General features: G+C 45.1%; 1 protein-coding gene across 4 annotated transcripts; it reads left to right on the top strand.

Annotated features, from left to right (window-relative positions):
- The first annotated feature begins 1,402 nt into the window (after positions 1–1,402).
- On the top strand, positions 1,403–20,386 carry PRDM4 (PR/SET domain 4). 4 transcript variants are annotated; one of them, XM_069859898.1, is made up of 12 exons: positions 1,405–1,491; positions 2,105–2,155; positions 3,727–3,860; positions 4,513–4,698; positions 6,641–7,435; positions 10,846–10,995; positions 12,182–12,321; positions 13,060–13,145; positions 14,217–14,344; positions 14,902–15,216; positions 17,679–17,847; positions 19,216–20,386. In XM_069859898.1, the coding sequence occupies exons 3-12, from the start codon at positions 3,728–3,730 to the stop codon at positions 19,523–19,525; spliced, it is 2,412 nt and encodes an 803-aa protein (XP_069715999.1). In that variant the 5' UTR covers positions 1,405–1,491; positions 2,105–2,155; position 3,727; the 3' UTR covers positions 19,526–20,386. The 4 variants fall into 4 exon arrangements, 3 of the variants coding, with proteins under 3 accessions (XP_069716011.1, XP_069715990.1, XP_069715999.1); XR_011337659.1 differs by lacking the exons at positions 2,105–2,155; positions 19,216–20,386 and adding an exon at positions 17,278–17,389 and having other exon boundaries at positions 1,403–1,491; positions 17,679–17,766; XM_069859910.1 differs by lacking the exon at positions 2,105–2,155 and having other exon boundaries at positions 1,403–1,491; positions 12,203–12,321.
- The last annotated feature ends 80 nt before the right edge of the window (positions 20,387–20,466 follow it).

The following is a 20,466-nucleotide window of genomic DNA, read 5'->3' as shown; positions in this document are numbered from 1 at the left end:
TGAGAAAGCTGGGCTTGTTCAACCTGGAGAAGAGTCTCAAGAGACCTTACAGCAGCTTTCCATACTTAAAGCAGGGGGGAGCAGGGGAAGGAGGGGGAAGTGGTGCAGGAGAGCTGGGGAGGGGCTCTTTATCAGGGATTGCAGTCATAGAAGGTTGTGGAGGTTGTGGAGAGGAGGGAGCTGGCCTCTTCTCCCAAGTGACCAGGGGACAGGACAAGAGAGAATGGCCTCAAGCTCCACCAGGGGAGGTTCAGGCTGGACATCAGGAAAAGATTTTTCACAGAAAGGATCACTGGGCACTGGAACAGGCTGCCCAGGGAGGTGGTTGAGCCGCCTTCCTGGAGGTGTTTATGGGACGGGTGGATGAGGCGCTGAGGGGCATGGTTTAGTGTTTGATAGGAATGGTTGGACTCAATGATCCGGTGGGTCTCTTCCAACCTGGTGATTGTATGATTCTATGAATCATGGAATCATAGAATAGTTTGGGTTGGAAGGGACCTTAAAGATCACCTAGTTCCACTCCCCCTGCCATGGGCAAGGACACCTCCCACTAGATGAGGCTGCCCAAGGCCCCATCCAACCTGGCCTTGAACACCTCCAGGGATGGGGCAGCCACAGCTCCCCTGGGCAACCTGTGCCAGTGCCTCACTGCCCTCATTGTGAAGAAATTCTTCCTTACATCTAGTCTAAATCTGCCCCTCTCCAGTTTATACCCATTGCCCCTCATCCTATCACTACAAGCCTTTAAGAACAGCCCATCCCCAGCTTTCTTGTTGCCCCTACAGATACTGGAAGGTCGCTATAAGGTCTCCTCGGAGCCTATTCCTCTCCAGGCTGAAAAACCCCAACTCTCTCGGCCTGTCCTCGTGTGGGAGGTGCTCCAGCCCCCTGATCATCCTCGTAGCCGTCCTCTGGACCCATTCCAACAGCTCCATATCCTTCTTATGTTGAGGATATGACGAGGGGTAACGATTTTAAGCTTAAAGAGGGGAGACCTAGGTTAGATATTACTTAGAAATGTCTTCCTGTGAGGGCGGTGAGGCACTGGCACAGGTTGCCCAGGGAAGCTGTGGCTGACCCATCCCTGGAGGTGTTCAGGGCCAGGTTGGATGGGGCCTTGGGCAGCCTGGTCTGGTGGGAGATGTCCCTGCCCATGGCAGGGGGGTTGGAACAGGACGGTCCTTCACCACTCCATGACTCCATGATTCCCACCCCCGCTGTCTTCCCGCAGCCGGGAAGGGGCCGGGCGGAGGCGGGTGGAGCGGCGGAGGGCGGCACCGCTTCCTGGACGTGCGGCGCGCGCGGCGGCGGAAGCGCCTCCCCCTCTTCCCCCCGCCCCGAGTCGCCGCCGCCGCCGCCGCCATCGCCCCCCGCCCCCCCCGTCCCCGCTCCGCGCGCGCGGCCCCGCCCCTGAGGCGGCGGCGGGTGCGGCCGGGCCGGGGCCGGGCCGAGGGGCTCCCGTGCGGCTCCGCCGGGCCCCATGCACCCCAGGTGAGCGCGGCCCCGCGGCTCGGGCCCCGGCGGGGAAGGGGAAGGGGGGCCCCCAGGGGTTCGGCGACGGACACCGCCGTCGGCCGCGCCGCTTCGGTGCCGCGAAAGGGAGGGGAGGGGGGGGTGCGCTGGGTATCGCCCGCCTCTGCAGGCGCTGGGGCCGGGGGATCTTTGGGCGGGGGGTATCCCTGCCCCGGGAGTGGGGGGATCCCAGTCCCGGGGGCAGAGGAGCGCGGGGATCCCTGGAGCAGGAAGGGATCCCTGTCCCGGGGGCAGGGGAGTTGTGGGATCCCTGGGAGTGGGGGTGATCCCAGTCCTGGAGGCAGGGGAGCAGGGAAGCATCTCTGTCCCAGGGGCAAGGGAGTGGGGAGATCCCTGTCCCAGGAGTAGAGGGAGATCCCTGTACCAGGGGCAGGGGAGTAGGGAGGGATCCATGTCCTGGGAGCAGGGGAGATGGGGGAATCCCTGTCCCTAGACAGCCAGAGCCCTCACCCTGCTCCTGCAGAGCCATTCCTGGAGGCATACAGGGTGGTTGGCAGGGGTAGGAGAGTGTAGGATGCAAAAACTGATCAGAAATGAGGTGAAAGTCAGCTATTCCATTTTTGCTGCTCAGATCTTAGGGTTCACTTGGGTTGTTTTGGTGTATTTGGCCAATTTTTTCAAGGTTGGTGGTACCTTTCCTTGCTGGAATGGCAATCCAAGCTCCAGGTCTCCCATCAGTACTGCAGAGCTCGGGCCTTTGGCTTGCAGAGGGTGTGTGAGAGGCTCAGGTCAGCATGGAGGCCATTTGGTCCTGTTGCCAGGACTGTGACCACTGTGGGGGCAGCTGGTCTTTCTGGCCCTACAAAGCGTTGCTTAGAATCATAGAATCACTCAGTTGAAAAAGAACTTTGAGGTCATCAAGCCCAACTATACCTGTCCACTAATCATATCCCTAAGCACTACCTGTCTTTTAAACACTTCCAGGTGTGAGGGATGTGGACTCAACCACCTCCCTGGGCAGCCTGTGCCAGTGCCTGGTAACCCTTTCGGTGAAGGATTTTTTTCCTTATGTCCAATCTGAATCTTCCATGGCACAATTTGAGGCCATTCCCTCTCATCCTGTCACCTGTAACTAGGGAGAAGAGACCAACACCCAGCCTCCTTTCAGATAGTTATAGACAGAGCTGGTGTGTGGGTAGGAGTGCCAGGATGAGCAGACCTAAGGCCAGGCAGAGCTTGCGAAGCTGTTGTCAAGTGGGAGGTAACCGTGTCTCCTTGGTGTCCCTATGGCTCTGGACTGGTTCTGGCAGCTAGAGACCCCAGAGGATGGATGGGCCCTGAGATGGTTTGGTTTCTCCCAAGGCAGGGGATTTGAGTTGTTGGGCAGTCTGGGAGTTTCTGCAGCTTTACAGCCACTCATGTGATGTGCGCCCACTTGAGTAGCTTGAGAGGTGCAGGCACTCAAAGGGCACTGGTTGTTTGCTCTGAAATAACATGTCATCCAAGTGCTAGTTTTTAATGTGATAGGAGTATGTGCCATGTCTGCAGAACCAGACTGAGGCAGCCTGTTGACACTATAGAATCAAAGAATGATTTGGTTTGGAAGGGACCTCAAAGATCATCTTATTCCAGCTTTCTTGCCATGGGCAGTGATTCCTTCCACTAGACCAGGTTGCTCAAAGCCCCATCCAACCTGGGTAAAATGGCAGTTCTGCAGAGGTGACTCTTGTCACGGTTGGCCTGGTTCAGACTGATGGTGAATTAGACATTTTGTGTCTGTTGCTAATTTTAAGTTATCTTCCTTCCTTCTCTCCCCTGACTTTGGTTACTGAACGTGAATGTGATGTCCAGAAGTCGTGAAATGTAAATCGGATACTGTCGTCTGAGTAATTGTGACATCCAGCTTGCAGATTGATCTGTGTTCACAATATTTAAATCACTGTGCATTTAACTACAAGGAGGGAGACTTTATTTTCCAGATGGCAAGGAAAAAGCTACGGTCTGATTTGTCTTTTTGAACAGGGTTGTTGATATCTGTCATGATGACTATATATTGATCATGATGTGATCCCAGGGTGAGTGGTTGATGTGCTTTAAGCTTAGCTTTCTAAGGCAGAGTTTCTACGTGTCAGTATCTGATTTTGAGTTTGAGTTTGTTTGCTCAGCCCTTCCTCACCACAGTACAGTCGGTAATCAGGAATGCTGTCGTTTCTCTTTTTTTTTTTTCCTCCTTTTCTGTTCCCTGCTCCCCAGGATGAATGAAATGAACTTGAGTCCTGTAGGGATGGACCAGCTGACCTCATCCTCTGTGAGCAATGCCTTGCCTGTCTCCGGGAGTCACTTGGGATTGGCAGCATCACCCACTCACAATGCCATACCGGCGCCAGGTATTGGGGAAAGCTCCCTCAGAGTATCACAGCTCATGCACTATGTTTTACTGTTATGGGAATATTTGTCACTGGGTAGCAGTGCTTGCTCTTATGGCCAGTGATGTCTTTAGCAGGTAATGAGGTGATGTAGAATTGGGAAAGGGTAGACCATAAACCATTGCTTATGCAGTCAAAGTAAGAGGGATGTGTGCTTACCAGGCTTATGCCTTAATGGCAGTCTCATTTTGTTCTAATGGGATGGTTTGCACTGTGGATTGGTGGGTGGTAGCAGAATCCTTTGAAATATGAACTGTAGCTGCAAATCTGTCTCCGTCCATGTCTGTCTTCATTCAGGTGAAAACGGTGATTTTTCACCTCTAAAGCAAAGCTGTTTTCCTAGTGTTTCTTGTTTGTTTGTTTGTTTTCTCCCAGGGAGCTACACAGCAGAAGCAGGCCGTACATAGTGTACCCAGAGAAGATCTAGCTATATTCAGGCATTCCACACAGGGCTGTGATAACTGTAATTCTTTGAAGCTTGCCACTTTACTTTGGCAGTACCATACTGTACTTCCATAGGAAGCTCCTGAGGAATTAGTAACCTCTTTGTTAGTTTGTGTGTTCATAAGCTCAAGTAGTCCCATTGAACTTAAATGGGTATTTCCTTTTTCAGGCTTGCCTGTTGCAATTCCAAACCTGGGCCCCTCCCTGAGTTCCTTGCCCTCTGCTTTGTCTCTGATGCTCGCAATGGGTGTTGGGGATCGAGGAGTGATGTGTGGTATACCAGAGAGAAACTACACCCTACCTCTGCCACCATACCCTCACCTGGAAAGCAGCTATTTCAGACACATTCTACCTGGTAAGTGGTCTGGTGCTGATGGGTGGGAACAGAGGCAGAAATTATTTCAAGGAGCCACCTGTTTCTGTCTTGAAGCAGGCAAGACTGACTGTTCTGCAGAGCTGTAAATTCCTGAAGTCTATCTGGAATCTGTTATTTACACACTTACACATATTTATTTTCAGGTCCCTGTTTCTACATATGTACGTGAAGAGAATTGCAGGGCGTTTTCTACTTAAACTGAACCAGTAGTCACTCCACCTCCTACTTTGTTTTTAAGATTAACAAAAAGAAGTCATACCTGATTTCCATCTCAAATAATTTCAGTTTGAAAACTGGTTTATTTTTCTTCCTGTAGTCTGAAGCAGTACTTGGTATGTGCGTGATGGTAGGTTATAATAATTCAAAACTCGGAAAGACCAAGCCATCAGCTGAAGAGTTTGGGCTCTTTCCCACCCCTTTAGCCCATGCATAGATTTTCTTCACTTTTGTTCAGAGTTGGTTTCCAGAGGCCTAATGTGCTGATTTCTATCTTCATTCCTGTCTCACAAGTGTTGTAAAGTATAAATGTAGAATATTACATGTTAGTATATGAAGACACAGAAATTCAAGCTTTAAATGTAGTCCTTGTTTTGTTTTGTAGCTGAGATTGACAGGGTGGAAGGGGGTACATAAATTTTTTCAGGGTTACCCCATGAGTGTTGTTGGTTCAGCCTAGGTTAGGAAAAGAAATAAAGCAGCCCAGATCTCATTAGCTTCCTGATGACTAGTGTTTAAACTTGCCAACTGCTTAGGAGTAACCTTTCCTACTGCATTACATGCCTGTTCATTTTGTGGGCAAAGAGTACATGAGAAGGCAGTGCATTTAGGGACTGAAGGTATTTGCTGTTCTGAGCTGGAATAATTCACGCAGAAGTTTATTTTTCATTTTCTAGTCTGCTTGGTGTTTAGCCTGATGGCCCATAAGACGCTTCGGTCAGTCATCTTGCTGCCTTCAAGGGTCTTCCTTGTTCAAGCTACAGGGCAGCATAGCATGCAGAAATATTTGGCGCAGCTGATTGAATTAAACTACCCATTTGTTGGTTTATCTGTTTTTAATGGGGTTGTGCTGCAGAAAGAGTATCCATGCTTGCATGCTTGTATAATAACAGGCATGTTTGAATGGAAAACTTTTACAGAACAAGTGGCTTATAAGGTTCAAGGCCAAAAAGAAACGTGCTGACTCACATCTTGCAGAATCTACAAAATCTGTCTCCACTCAAGGGTGTTTGACATTGCAGATCTTTCCAGAAAAGCTGTTGGGGTTTCTGATTAAATTTAGCTAGGCTATTGTTTTAGGAGAAACAACATACTTTTCATCTAAGGAGAGCAGACAACCCATGATGCCTTTGGGAGATGTTATCATGGTCCTTCAGAATTGTAGTTGATGATCTCTGAGATGGACAGTTGTGTCACTTAGTCTTAGAGAAACGAGTAGTCATTGTTAAATACCTAAGCAAAACCAGTGTATCCTGGAGAACTGTTTCTGCTTCTCCTAGCAAAGATGAACAAGGGATTATCAAATGCTAGATTCCACTAGCAGTCCTTCATCCTTTGTGAGCTATTTCTTGAGAGTGAACAATTGTGCCTAAAATGTGAAGAACCTCTTTCTGATTCAGTCTCTATACTGAGGAGCCTAGATTAGATACTGCTGGAAACCTGGCTGTTCAGAGTTTGACGAATAACTGGAAACTTGCTCTGTTGGATGGAAGTTCTTTATTTGTTGCCAAATGATACTTTGACCAGAGTGTTAGGTTGGCATATGTTTGAGCGCTGTGTTTTAGAATTAGTGGGTTTTAATTGGATATAATGTAGAGAGCATGTTTTCAGGGATCTAGGTCTTAATGCACTGTGCTGCGATGATAGGGTATTTTTGTTCGAGATTTGAAAACTGATATCTCACTCTCTCCTCTCATTCTATCAGGTATCTTATCCTACTTGGCTGACAGACCTCCGCCTCAGTACATCCATCCCAACACTATAAATGTTGATAGCAATCCGGCATTGTCAGTTTCCAGCAATCCCTCGGCCCTAGATCCCTACCAGCCCAGTGGAACCGTGGGTCTGGAACCAGGGATTGTCTCCATGGACTCCCGCGCAGTGAACACACATGGTGCTCAAAACCTGCACCCTAGTGACAGCCACGATGTAGCACTGGATACTACAATCACTATGGAGAGCGTTTCAAGAGTGACCAGCCCCATCTCCACAGATGGGATGACAGAGGAGCTGACGATGGATGACGTAGCCGGGGATCATTCGCAGATCCCGAATGGCTCCCAGAGCCATGAACCTTTAGCCGTAGACACGGTGGGGGGTAACTTGACGCCGGATGCTGTGGGACATGGCGGTGTCATTCCCATTCATGGTAGCACTTTGGAACTCCCTGTCGTCATGGAGCCTGACCACATTGCCGGGCGGGTGACAGGAATATCAGACAGCACACTAAATGACTCCATTCATACTGTGGCCATGAGCACCAACTCTGTGAGCGTGGCGCTCTCTACCTCACACAACCTAGCTTCCCTGGACTCGGTAGCCTTGCACGAAGTGGGCCTCAGCCTCGAGCCAGTGGCAGTGTCTTCCATAAATCAGGAAGTAGGCATGGGGCCGAGTCACGTGGATGTGTCTGCAGACAATCTTGCCTTTGTACCATCCTCTCTGCAAATGGAAGACTCCAACTCAAACAAGGAGAACATGGCAACCTTGTTTACCATATGTGAGTGGGCATTTCTTGCTTTTCTTGGTGTGGGGTTTGTTATGTAGCTCTTGTCTGGTGGGATGACAGGACTCTTGTTGCTGGTCTGACAGATTTCTGGTGAAAGAAACTTAGTTGTTAACAAGTCCGTGGAATCTGGGACATCTGCAGTAGCAGATTAGCCTTGGCCAAATGGTGCTGGTTGGAAGTGGACATAATACGATATTTTAGCATCATTCTCTTTGTATCTATCTCCCATGTTGCCTTGAGGCTGGCAGCCAAGTTTGTTGTGAACTTCTTGCCTTTTATGGATATGCTTATATTATCCTTTGTAATGAGACTTTTGTTTTTTAAAGTCACATCACAAATGACTCTTCCTGCTGCATAAAAAAAAAGCCACTACCGCAAGCTGTACATTTTGTGGTGTGGGTGTAGTTGTTGAGCCTGATGTTATGTGATTTTGCAAAATTTTTTTAAAACCATGAACAATTGTCATGAAAATGTTATTCTCAACAGCATCTGCAGGAAAAAAAGAGCAGAGAGGGAGGGTAGTTTTCAATATTTCTAATTATTCTCATCAAAGAACTTTACTCCAGATGTTAGTTGATCTCCTACAAAGAGAGGAGCACTGGGTATTGCATCCTGTCAATCCTGATGTCGTTCAATAAGTGGTGTTTGAGAACTGTGAAGTTCTCCTTTGCTGGGACAGAGATTTGAACTTCCACCCACAGAATGTCTGGCTTCTTGCCACTAAAGCGTAAGGCCAGCTTTTTGTATTCAGTTTTATTAGTAGCATTGCTGAGTGCCGCTCTTGCACACAGTCTGGCCGTGCAGCTGCCAGAGCCTTATAATAAGCTTTGCCTGCAAAACATTTTTTAAGAAGTGGAAATAAATAGTGCCTTGGTTAGCGATGGGAGAGGTGCAGTTCAGAATGGAGTGTCCAGTCAGACACTTGGAATGAAACTTTTATTCTGTGGGATAAAATATAACTTAAAATCAGGTGGTTGTAGAACCATGATGAATTAGCAACATCCTAGAGGAAGAGCTTTACAGCTGATGTACTCAGAAGTTCTTAAAAGCGTCTGTTGTGTGTTGAACAAGTAACGATCAAAATAGTATGATATCAAATATGTTCATGATGAATTAGCTTCTCTTGTTCACCTAAGTGAGATTTGATATGTCACCTTATTGCCACTATACTTAACAAGAGTTCTAAGGTGTTTCCCAGGTGGTGTTTCCCATTGGTAGGATGTTATAACGCATAGTGAGGTAGGTGTTGATCTCTTCTCCTAAGTAACAAGTGATAGGACGAGAGGAAATGGCCTCAAATTGCACCAGGGGTGGTTTGGATTAGACATAAGGAAAAATTTCTTCACTGAAAGAGTTATCAGGCACTGGCACAGGCTTCCCAGGGAAGTGGTTGAGTCCCCATCCCTGGAGGTATTTAAAAGACAGGTAGATGAGATGCTCAGGGTTATGGTTTAGTGGACAGGTACGGTTGGACTCGATGAACTCAAAGGTCTTTTCCAACCAAACAATTCTATGATTCTGTTGCATGCCCAGTGTTTTCATGTGATTGGCAGAAGAGATCTTTGACTTGGGAAGGTTTAGATTTTAACTTTTTGTTGTTTTAAAACTTCTCCTGAATAAAACATGAATTTGTGCCCAGATAGGTGACAGCAAGGAAGAGGAACTAGTTTAGAGCCTGCTGGTGGCTTTCACTCATTGAGAAGGCAGGAGTAAGGGCCTTCTTCAAAAAACCTTCTAGACTGTTCCTAAGCGGGAAGAAAAAAGTGTGCCTTTGCTATAGTCCTAGATGTCCGTGAAACTTTTAAGTAGCGCTTTTTTCGATCCTCTTTTCTTACAATTCTGGGTACCCAAATCAGGAAAGTAATCACTGTGATTTTTTAATTTTTTTTTTTTGCATTATTTGATAAGGACAGAAATAGAAAGGAAACGGTATATTTTGCTTCCTGTAGAAAGCAGAATTTTTCTTTTCAACTTCTTAAAAAGTACGAATCCCTACACCTTTCCAAGCAGCAGCATCACATGCCTAGAACTTGCTTTCTTCCTCTTTGCTTCTCCTTGGGTTCACCGTAGTGGTGTGTCCCAGATAATGGTTAAAACCAACTGTTCTACATAGTGTTTCTCATTACTCTGGTCTGGTTGTTGTCATCACTGTGCTCCTACATGTCATCTCTGTACATGAAACAATTCTTATATAGGCTCTACCTAATAATTTTCTGAATACCTTCCTACCTGTAATTGTGTAGTTGCTTGAACTGTATTTTGTACGGGGTCAGATTCTGGTGCCCTGACATATGAAAGGAGTGTCCCAAAAATCTCTTCAAACAAACAGTACTGGAGCTGCTGTTTATGCCTGCTGAGGACTGCTTCTGCGATAGGTCTTTTATACCAGAGTTTGGCCATCAAGAGGCTGAAGAAGGTCCTTGTGGAGATTCTGCTTAATTAGCTGAGCATCTTTCTTCAGAAGAAGAATGATATCTGAGGAGTGTGGTTGCTGAGTAAGTGTTGATTGCTCCATTCACACAGAACTAAAATAATATATTTTTTCTACGTGAGAGCATTTTATGCTGTACTTTTTACTGAATTTATTAGACTGAGGACTTGGAGTGGTTTATTTTTCAGCAGTATTTACACTGATGACAGATTGGGAAAGGGATGCTACTCATCCTTCCTGGACTTCTGGTTTTCTTCTATTAAGTGGCATTCCGCAGAGGTGTACTGTATGAGTTTATTGCAGTAGGTCCTTCAAAAGCAGCAGTGAGGTCAGGTTTTTGCTGCCATGCAGATTTGAACATTGTCTGAATTTAAATGGAAATAAGGTGATTTGTGTGTTCAAGTTAGAAAAAATTTAGAAAGAAGGGGCCTTGCTGTCCCTTTGCATGAACGTCCTTGATGTTCTACATGCAAGACTACTCCTGTATTCCTAGTAAATCCCATAACCAGTTAGAAAGTGTTTGGTTTTGTTTAGTACACTTTGATTTTTCTGTCAGTAAAGGTCTTGTGATCGAACAGAAAATGACTCTTCCATCATCCGCATTACTGCCAGCTCTGGGGAGTCTACTGTCAGTTTTGCAGTAGTTTTGAAGAAGTGCAGGCTCTGTCCCATTGCTGGATTGCCCCTGTAGGAATAGCTGAGAGTCCAAGCTTTTAATTTACCATTAGAAAGGTAGGTGGAGATCCTCATATTTGATTTGAATTGGACGGGCACAATGACACTCACGTTGGTGCCAGTCTGACTGTATGGTTCATATTCTCATAAGTAAAAGCTAGTAAAGCAGATGAGTTAAATCTGATAGAAGCAGCCTTTGCCAGAAGCTGAGGTGAAACATACTGGTAGGGAGCTGCTGGCACTATTGGGGCTGTTGCATGTTTTTAATCTCTGTTGTCCGTTCCCCTCTCTGCAGGGTGCACACTGTGTGACAAGGCGTATCCATCGGACTGCCCAGATCACGGGCCTGTCACCTTTGTTCCTGACACCCCAATAGAGAGTCGAGCCAGGCTTTCTCTCCCTAAACAGCTTGTCCTCCGGCAGTCTATCATGGGAGCTGAAGCGGGTAAGAATCAGATTGCTATCTATTTCTATACAGCAGTTTAAAATACACTCATTGCCTGAAATAAAAAAAGTGTAGGGAATTTAATGTGGGCAAAAAAGCACTGCAATAGGCAGATGGTTCCCTTTTCGGCTATCACTCTGACTTGCATTGTGCAAGAGCTTCTTGTCCTCTGCTTACTGCTTAGACTTAAGCTAGACTCCAGGGGTGCTGCCACAGAGCGTTACTGAAACACTTGATAAGGTCAAGCACAAGCAAGTTATGGTGTTTATTGTGTGCTAAAAGCCCAGGCAGAGCTTTCATACTTTATAGAAGCTGGAGTTCAGGAGAAGATAACAATTAGAAATGATGGAGGATACTTCTGTCTGCTTGTTTGCTTGGTTTGCTACCTGTGGGTCTTCTGGATGCTGTCACTGGAGAACTGATCATGAGTGCCTCTTTTTTCCCCCTCCCTTCCCGTTTACATTTGGCATGTAGACTGTGACCTTGTCACTGGATATGGATCTTGTTTCTGTATTTCACGTCATTATCACCTGGAAGTCGAAGAGTACAGTACAATATCCTGAGGATCTGAAGGCTAGAGAAGAATGTGATTATTGGCTTGCTTAGCAATGCTGCTTGTTGAGAGTAGAGTACATCTGTTCTTTTCAAGCTGCACTAGTTCCCAGTTTATTCCTAAAAGCTATTCAGTGTATTCATGTAGATTTTTATATATATATGTTTAATAACAAATAATATACATGCAGGAATCCCTCTGCCCATGACAGAAATACAGCTGCCTCTGGGGAGAAATTCAGAAGCTGCTTAACAATGCCCAGCAACAATTCTGGAAATTCCTGGGGATTAGGTAGGCAAAATGTAGTTACTGAAACTAGTATTTTCTGCTTCTGCAGAAAGTGCCATGAAAACTTTAATTGGTACAATTGGCTAGGATCTTAGTTTTATAGCTTACTAAGAAGTAAGTTACTTCCTTTTGACAAACAAAATAAATATTTGTAATTAAAACAAAGTGGCTCCCAATAGTGTCATGTGGTGGTGGTGGTTCTTGTCTCTGCCTTAGATGTGTTTTACATGTGAAGTAGAAGCTTTGATGATCTTTTGCCTAGATATTACCCCTGGAGCATTACCTCATAAACCTCCCACCTCTTTGTTATGCATGATTAGTTGTTTAAATAATTGATTTCTGCAGATTTTGGTCTTCTACTGATAGGTGTGTGGACACGAGAAGCCATTCCTGTAAGGACTTGTTTTGGACCTTTGATTGGGCAGCAGAGCCATTCTCTGGAGGTGGCTGACTGGACAGACAAAGTGGCTGGTCACATCTGGAAGGTCAGTGGATGTTATGGCTCACAGAGTCTGCAGGCATCTGGTGAAAGCCACCACGCGAGACAGCAGCTTTAACATTGTCATCCTTGCCAAAAATCAAAAGTAATTCAGCTTGATTGTTTAATATTTGATATCAGCATAGAAGAGCTGTATTCCATGTAATATGCTGGTAATCAATACTGAAGTACAATGAACTTACTTAATGCCTTTTCTTTTAAAGGGCTGTGTGTGGTTGCCAGTATTTGTGTGGAGTTGCAGCAGAGATTGTATATGAATTACTAGGTAGCACCTGTTTATTTGTTTTGTATCATTGTTTATTGAAAGTTCTGCCGGGTGAGGAATGATTTATTTTAGTAAAACTGCTTTAAAGCTTTCTTTTTCACATCATTTCACTTTCATTGATCTATATAAATAAAACATGTACTCTTTGCCCAGATATTATTCACAAGACTTGGCTTGTTAGGAAAGCAGCCAAATGCATTTCTGCTGGGAGCTAAAAGTGGTGTGTGGGAGCAGTGCTGATAAACAGTTTTTCTAGCGTCATGGGTAGCAGAGAGGTCAAGATTCCTGTGTGAAGGGCAAAGTAAGGAGTAAGAACAGGGCTGTGGTCTTGGCAATGGCAGCAGAGACCTCCTGGCTGGTTCTAGGTAAACGCATCCTCTCTTAAAGAAAGAAACTGGCTTTTTTCGCTGCATTCATTGTTGTGGTTTGTCCTAAGATTGCATTAATTTTTCCTGGTAGATCTATCACAATGGTGTCCTGGAGTTCTGCATCATTACAGCTGATGAAAATGAATGTAACTGGATGATGTTTGTACGCAAAGCCAGGTGAGAACCACCTTTACTGTGCTAAGTAGCTTGGAGTCTGAGCTGCAGGCTCATAGGAGGCTGTGCTGGAGAATGCACTTGCTGCACTGGCTGCACTGATGGGTCATGAGCTTGGGATCAAAGGACCTTCAAGAACTATCTAGGCGTCTTGGACTGATGAGGGTGACCCAGTGGAGAACGTTATGGTGGAACCAGTATGCATGCTATGTAGTAAAACAGCCCCAGAGCTGCCTATGTACTTTGTTTCCCTTGTTCTAAAGCTTTAAACTGGGTTCTTTTTATATTTGCTTACTATGTATTAGCTTGTTATTGCCTCCCTTCTCCCACTGTTTTTGGATATGTCTGTGAAGATGACATTGATTTTCTTTTTGATTTAAAATTTTACTAGCAAAGTGTCCCTGGGTTCTTTTGGCCAAGTTCCAAGCTATTGCAGCACGCAAAAGCTGTCCTTGTCAGTCTTCTCTGGAGCCAGTGATGAAAACTATCCAGATTTGCTTCAGTATTGCTCTGTGACACAAATTAGGTTTCCCCTGCAATTCATTTCATTGCTCCCACATGTAGGAGTCAAGGGGTAGAGCTTTTGCTAGTTTCAGATGCTGGGAACAAATGTGTTCAAGATACAGCTTCAGAAGATGAACTATCACACCTTGCAAATGCTTTTCAAGGGTTATTTTTTATATTGCTTTAAGTCTTTACTGATATTTTTTTCTTCCTTGTGTATTCTCTGTTTCTTAAAGGGGTTAATATGAAAAATATATACATTTTTATAGTTTCTTAAGAGATCATAAACTCTTCTTTCAGCCCACTACAATGTCTATTAATAATTTTCTCAGCAAGATATCACAGCGGTGTGAAAAACATATCATTTGGTGGAGCAGATTGGCTCTCTGTAATAAAGGAGGACAGAAGTGACAGACAGGAAAGTTTTTATAATGTGCTGACAATTTTATAATGTGTTCCCTTATTACCTATTTATAGGAATTTCCTATAAATTTTCCTGTTTCTTTTTTTTCTCTCAAGAAGACATTATTTCTGGAGGGCTTTTTTTCATAACTCTTGTTATTGCTGTAGGAACCGGGAAGAGCAGAATCTGGTAGCTTATCCTCACGATGGAAAAATTTACTTTTGCACCTCTCGGGACATCCCACCTGAACACGAGCTTCTCTTTTATTACAGTCGGGACTATGCACGACAGCTGGGTGAGTAAGTGCTCATCTTTGTTGGCTTTGCAGGGAGTACTCGGCTTGAATTCTCTTTTAGTGCTATCTCTGGGCCCTGTGACTTGGGAGTGCATTATGTTCCTTCTTCAGTTCCTGGCAGTGCATGTCACAGTTTCCTTTTACATTCCATGGCTAAAGGATTACCATCCTTTAAAAGGAACTTTTCACTATCTAATTCCACTGATCAAGAGTTAAAGGTGGCATTTTCAAAGAAAAGGAGTTGGTTTTCTTCTGTTCATACATCTAGTGCTAAAGGAATTTTGGTACCCAAAGATGTACCCATCCTCTCCCACCTTTGATTGTGATAATTTAGGTTTGGTGGAGCTGTGCACAGAACCATTCCAGTTTGCCCCCTCTCCAGTCATTTGAAATGGCCTCCCTAGAAAAGCTGAAAAGCAAGCACTTGAGCTGAAAGGAATGGGGGTGAAAATCTCTGCAGTTGGCTTTGCTACCACAGACGAAGTGTTAACGTGGATCATACTCACAGTGTTAGGCCTTGCTCTGCCTCATTAAAAGTGATGCTTTTGTGTCCAAAGGTGTTCCTGACCATCCAGACGTGCACATCTGCCCCTGCGGAAAGGAATGCACTTCCTATGCAGACTTCAAGGCCCGTTTGAGCAGCCATATTCACAGCCACCTCCCCAGTCAGGGGCACAGCAGCAGCCATGGGGCAGGCCATGGCAAGGAAAGGAAGTGGAAGTGCTCCATGTGCCCCCAGGCTTTCATCTCCCCTTCCAAGCTCCACGTCCACTTCATGGGGCACATGGGCATGAAGCCGCACAAGTGTGATTTCTGTAGCAAAGCTTTCAGTGATCCTAGCAACTTACGGACACACCTCAAGATACACACAGGTAAGGGCGAGTTGCCTGTGCCAGTAAAACATTGGGGCAGGACCTGTTCTCTCCGAGCCCTTGGCCAGTTAGCTGGGCATAGCTTGTGTCCATAAGTCTAACATCTTGATAGAATTGTAGAATGTTTTGGGTTGGAAGGGGCGCCTTTTAAAAATCACGTAGTCCAACCCCCGTGAATTGGGCAGGCACATCTTCCACTAGATCAGGTCACTCAAAGCTCTGTCTCCAACCTGACCATAAACACTTGCAATGTGGGGCATTCACAGCTCCTCCTGGCAGCCTGTTCAGTGTCTTACCAACCTCACAGTAATAAATTTCTTACGTCCAACCTAAATCTATCCTCTTTCAGCTTGAAATCATTGCTTCTCTTCCTGTCACTACAGGCCCTGGTAAAAAGTCTGTCTCGATTTTCCTTGTAGGCCTCCTTTATATATTTAAAGGCCACAATAAGGTCTTCCTGGAGCCTTCTCTTCTCCAGGCTGAAAGACCCCAACTGTCTCAGCCTGTCTTCATAGGAAAGGTGTTCCATCCCTCTTATCATTTTCATAGCCCTCCTCTGGACCCGTTCAAACATGTCCACGTCCTTCCTGTGCTAGGGGCCCTAGAACTGGATGTGCTACTCTGGGTGGGGTACAAGAGCAGAGTAGAGGGGGAGAATCGCCTCCCTCAACCTACCTTTCTAAGTATGGCAGCATTCTGACTCTCTATGGGAATGATATCCAGTCCATGCTGACCCCAGTTAATGCGAGGAGACCGCCTGAGGTAGCACAGGTCAGCATGGGGTAGGACTGCACTGGGTTCAGTGGTGTAGGTGCTTACAGAACAGGATGTAGGAGCTGTGTTCTGGCTGGTTGTGCCGTGGATGAGTCTTAAGTTGACTACAGTTGGGAGTAAGTGGTTGTCATCTGGGAGACAGAAACGTTCATTCCCACGCAGCAGATCCAGTACTGCCAGCTATAATAAAACAACGGTTCCTTTCTGCTCATGAGGAAAAACCAACTGGATTTGAGAGCTTGTAATGTGGTCGTCCACTTAAATGCAGGGATGAGATCTTTCCCCTCATTTCTACTTAAATTAAGGAAACGGCATAAGACTGAAATTGGTGACCGTGGGGTCAGAGTGATGTGGATACGGCTCAGCTCTATCACTCATCACAACTTAAGTCTGAACATGCTGTTGACCGCTGTGGGCATTTGGATATCACTAGAGGCTCTGGGAATAAAGGGAGAATTGTCAGCAGATCAGTGAATGAAGGGCCAAAAGAGGAAAACAAAACAGTGGAAGATTTTTCAGCTGTGTAAGAGAGGAAATATGCAAAAGCATGGATTTGACACAGTAAGGATGGGGGAGAGGGGAAGGTCAAGTACAGGCCAGCAATAGACTGGCTGGTTTTGCCTTTTGTTTTTCAGTAAGGTTGAAATAACTTGGGAATCACAGAATGCAAAGCACAAAGCTGAAGAGGGAGTAGAACTGGGAATACAGTGCGCTTGAGTCAAGCATGGAAACGTGTGGGCTTAGTAGCGAGGCATTTTAATAAACTGCTTAAGTACAAATGTGGTATGTACAACCACAGAATACTCAGTGGGGTAGGGTGTATTCAAGCAGTCTGAATTGAGTGATGGGCAGGGGTTTTGAACTATTTCTGGGAAAAAATAATGGAAGAACTGCAGATAAGGGGGAAAATGGGATAAAACATAGAAGTTAACAAAGAGCCAGTGAGCTTTGTACCTGTGTGTTTGTTAGATAAGGGAACTTGTTTTTCTAGACAAAGGCAATGTAGTATATCAGATGTGGTTGGGCTCCAGTAAGGGATCAAGTATGGTTCCTGTGGGAAATTAGCAGAGAATGGGATGCAGTAATGTACAGTAACAAGATGGTTACCATGGTTACTATTAAAAAAGGAGGCTCTTGTTATTTTTACTCAAGAATTCATCTTGGATAACCATAGTTTTAAGTGTCTGAATCTCTGCTGGAAAATGTACAAGTCTACTGGTACTGTTTTGATGCGTGGAACGGGGAGGCACAGTTGATGTAGACGAAAAGCAAGCACTCTTCTTGCAGGAAAGGCCAACTGACCACAAGCACTGGAGGAAGCGGAATCAGTGGTGTTCAAGACAGAGCCCAGAACCATGCATCACATGAAAGACTCAGTGCTTCGAAACAGTAAACTGAAGTGGGTTTTTTTGGCGTCAGATCATAGTGTGGGGATTGAAAAGCATTGGAAATGATGAAATGAAGTCAGATGCCTTTTTTTTTTGCCTAGCTAAATCTAGACTGCAAGTAGGTAGGCCTTTATTCTGAGTCCGATGGAGCTGAAGGAGGAATCGGGTCCTGTTCACAAAGCATCTATCTTTCCTTGGGGTAAAATTTTATTTTTGGGAAGTGTGCAGGCTTGTTTTCTTACTGTATTCCTTGAGACACTGACTGTCAATTTGTGGGCGTACATACGTATGTGATTGTAGGTCAGAAGAATTATCGCTGTACCCTCTGCGACAAATCGTTCACCCAGAAGGCTCATCTGGAATCGCACATGGTCATCCACACCGGGGAGAAGAATCTGAAGTGTGATTACTGTGAAAAGCTGTTCATGCGGAGGCAGGACCTCAAGCACCATGTACTCACTCACACGCAGTAAGTAATGACACAGGATGCATTGGACAGCCCTGTACAGTAAATAACAAAGTTGAACAGCCAAAGAGCAAGCCTCCAGTTGGCAAATAGTTTGGCTTAGGGAGTATAGGTTCATACTCTAAGATGACAGAGAAGTCAATCTGGACAAATTTCTTGTTGCTGGCTGAAGTTGTCCTATTCCAGTATTTGCAATATTTTAAGGCACAGTAAATTCCAGATGTGTACCTTGTCTTGTGAAATGGCATTCTGGAATGTTGACCGTTTTGAAGAGAGGGTGGGTGAGTTGATTTACATTTAGTTCTTTCCTGAGAACTGTTTCTGTGTCCCGACATGACCATGAAAAATGATAAACTCCTCAATGCTATTCTCTTGGAGTAGCTTGTTTGTTAGTGAAGTCTCCCTCTCTGTTTGCACCAGTGGTGAGGTGCAGCCATTCCTGGCTGTTGCCTCCCCTTCAGGTCGCATTGTGAACTTGCTCTCTCTGCCCACAGTCATGGTAGATCCCCACTCGTAGATCCTCATTCAGGTTAGCTTCAGGTCTCTCACAGCACCTCAGCTCTCTGCCAGACCTTTCATATTGCTGTGAGAATCTCTCCATCCTGTTTAATTACTCCCAATCCAAGGTCCTCCCTTAAAGGCTGCTTGCCCAAAGCTAGTCCCTCTGGTCATTTTGTTTTCAGCATCTGGTTCTTGTATTCCTTTGGAATTGATTTCCACTTCAGTCATGCTGCCTAGGAGATAGTGCAGCTAGCATGAGCGAGAGAGAGGCAGACAGACAGACTTGATTTGCTGCTTGTTCTTACGGCCAGAGCCAGGAGCACGTTTTGCATAGTCATCTACAGAATTTGACCGTTGCACTCTGGTAGCCTCTGCTTAGCACTTACGTACAGGCGACAGCTTTGTTTCGTTGTTGTTCTTTTTTTCCCCATTTGTGCAGGGTGGGAAGGAGGGAGACTGACATCATTGCAGCATCTCTGCCTTTTTCAGAAGATGGGGCTTAACCAGAGTACGGTCTTACTCAGAAAATAAAACAAACAAACAAAGCCCTCATAGAATTCTTTCTTCTTTAATTTATTATCAGGAAAGAAAACCAGCCTGACTTTTGCCAGTGATGTTGGGTGGGAAAGCAGAGAAGAGGGGCTTTGTGTACATACTGTATGAGAGAAAAACTGGGCAGTGTTTACACTGCAGTAGTCCCGTTATTTCTGGTCTGCTGCTTCTTCAAGTATATTGGAAGCTAAGATCTAGGAGCAAGACTGACCCTTTCACCTTTCCCGCACCACCCCCCTATTTAATATATTATCTTATTTGATGTATTATCAGCAGCCTTGTGGCAGGAGCAAACTGGAACCTTTTCATGTCTTGCAGAGAACGGCACATCAAGTGTCCCAAGTGTGACAAGCTGTTCTTGAGGACAAATGACCTGAAGAAGCATCTCAATTCACATGAAGGAAAGAGGGACTATGTCTGTGAGAAATGCTCTAAGGCTTACCTAACCAAATATCACCTCACTCGCCACTTAAAAATATGTAAAGGTCCCACATCCAGCCTGTCAGCCCCAGAGGAGGAAGAGGAGGAGGATTCAGAGCAGGAATTAATAGACTCTATGAGGACTGAAGACTGTAGGATTAACAATGGAGTCTATTCAACAGGTGATGCCCTCTCTGGACATAAATGAACAATGGAAAGAGGGAAATTTTCTTGGATGTTAAAACTGGGGAAGGAAAAAAAAACCACCAACAACCTCTTCCTTGTTTCCCACGTAAACACCGTATGTCAGATGAGGAGTTCCCCTCCTGTTTTGGTCTCCGCACTACCACTGCTTAATAAACTCTGTAGCCAAAACACTGATTGAGAACGGATCATGCATGTACAAGTGAAGAGTTGCTAAGAAGGAAACGTGTGGCAAGGAGACGTCTTTCCACACACACTGTGCATACTTCTTTTCCAGATCACTTAGCTTAATCCATCCAGTGCCAGTACACAACACACCTTGCACAGCCCTTTCAGTAAAAAGCCACAAACCAGAAATGTAGATGAGTGACTGCAGTGACCTGTAAGCCAACTGTCCTTAACTGCTAAAGCTGTGACAGTAAGTAAAACAAACAAAAGACATGGTGGTGGCAGTTGATGTATCTTACTTTTTAATACTTTTTAACTGAAGGATGTGGTTTGGTGCAAACGAGGACTTGTCAATGCTCACGTTTCCTTCTTAAAAAAGACAAACAAACAAAATAAAACACATTGGTTTTAAAAAAATCAGCATTTGCAGACAAAGCAATTACCCCACTACAGAAAAATCAAACGTTGGCTTTTGGAGAACAGTTATTGCCTCTTCTTCACTAGAATGTGCAAGCATGTGAAAAGACTGTCAGACTCAGTAAGGAAGAGGCTTACACATGATCAGTGTTCACAGCATAGAGTATTTCTTGTGCTGTAAACCTTTTAACACATAAAGTGATAGGAGGATTTGCAGCCAATATTTATGGAATTAATCACTCGGCTGTTTTCTTTTGAAAAAATTAAAATGTGGCTCTTTTCTAATGTTCTTTTTTTTAATAATTACATTCTGAAAAAGAAAAAAGTTCCTATTTCTGATAATGACGCTGAGAAACAGAA

Source organism: Phaenicophaeus curvirostris, chromosome 1, assembly GCF_032191515.1.
Source record: "Phaenicophaeus curvirostris isolate KB17595 chromosome 1, BPBGC_Pcur_1.0, whole genome shotgun sequence".
NCBI classification, from domain to species: Eukaryota; Metazoa; Chordata; class Aves; order Cuculiformes; family Cuculidae; genus Phaenicophaeus; species Phaenicophaeus curvirostris.
Note: the sequence above shows the minus strand (reverse complement) of the source record. Positions and strands in the feature narration are given on the sequence as shown.

Bases quoted from the DNA above. Each gene is read 5' to 3' on its own strand.
- PRDM4 (XM_069859889.1), top strand. The intron at 14,345-14,901 runs GTGAGTAAGTGC...TTGTGTCCAAAG, and splicing joins GGACTATGCACGACAGCTGG to GTGTTCCTGACCATCCAGAC. The intron at 17,848-19,215 runs GTAAGTAATGAC...CATGTCTTGCAG, and splicing joins CATGTACTCACTCACACGCA to AGAACGGCACATCAAGTGTC.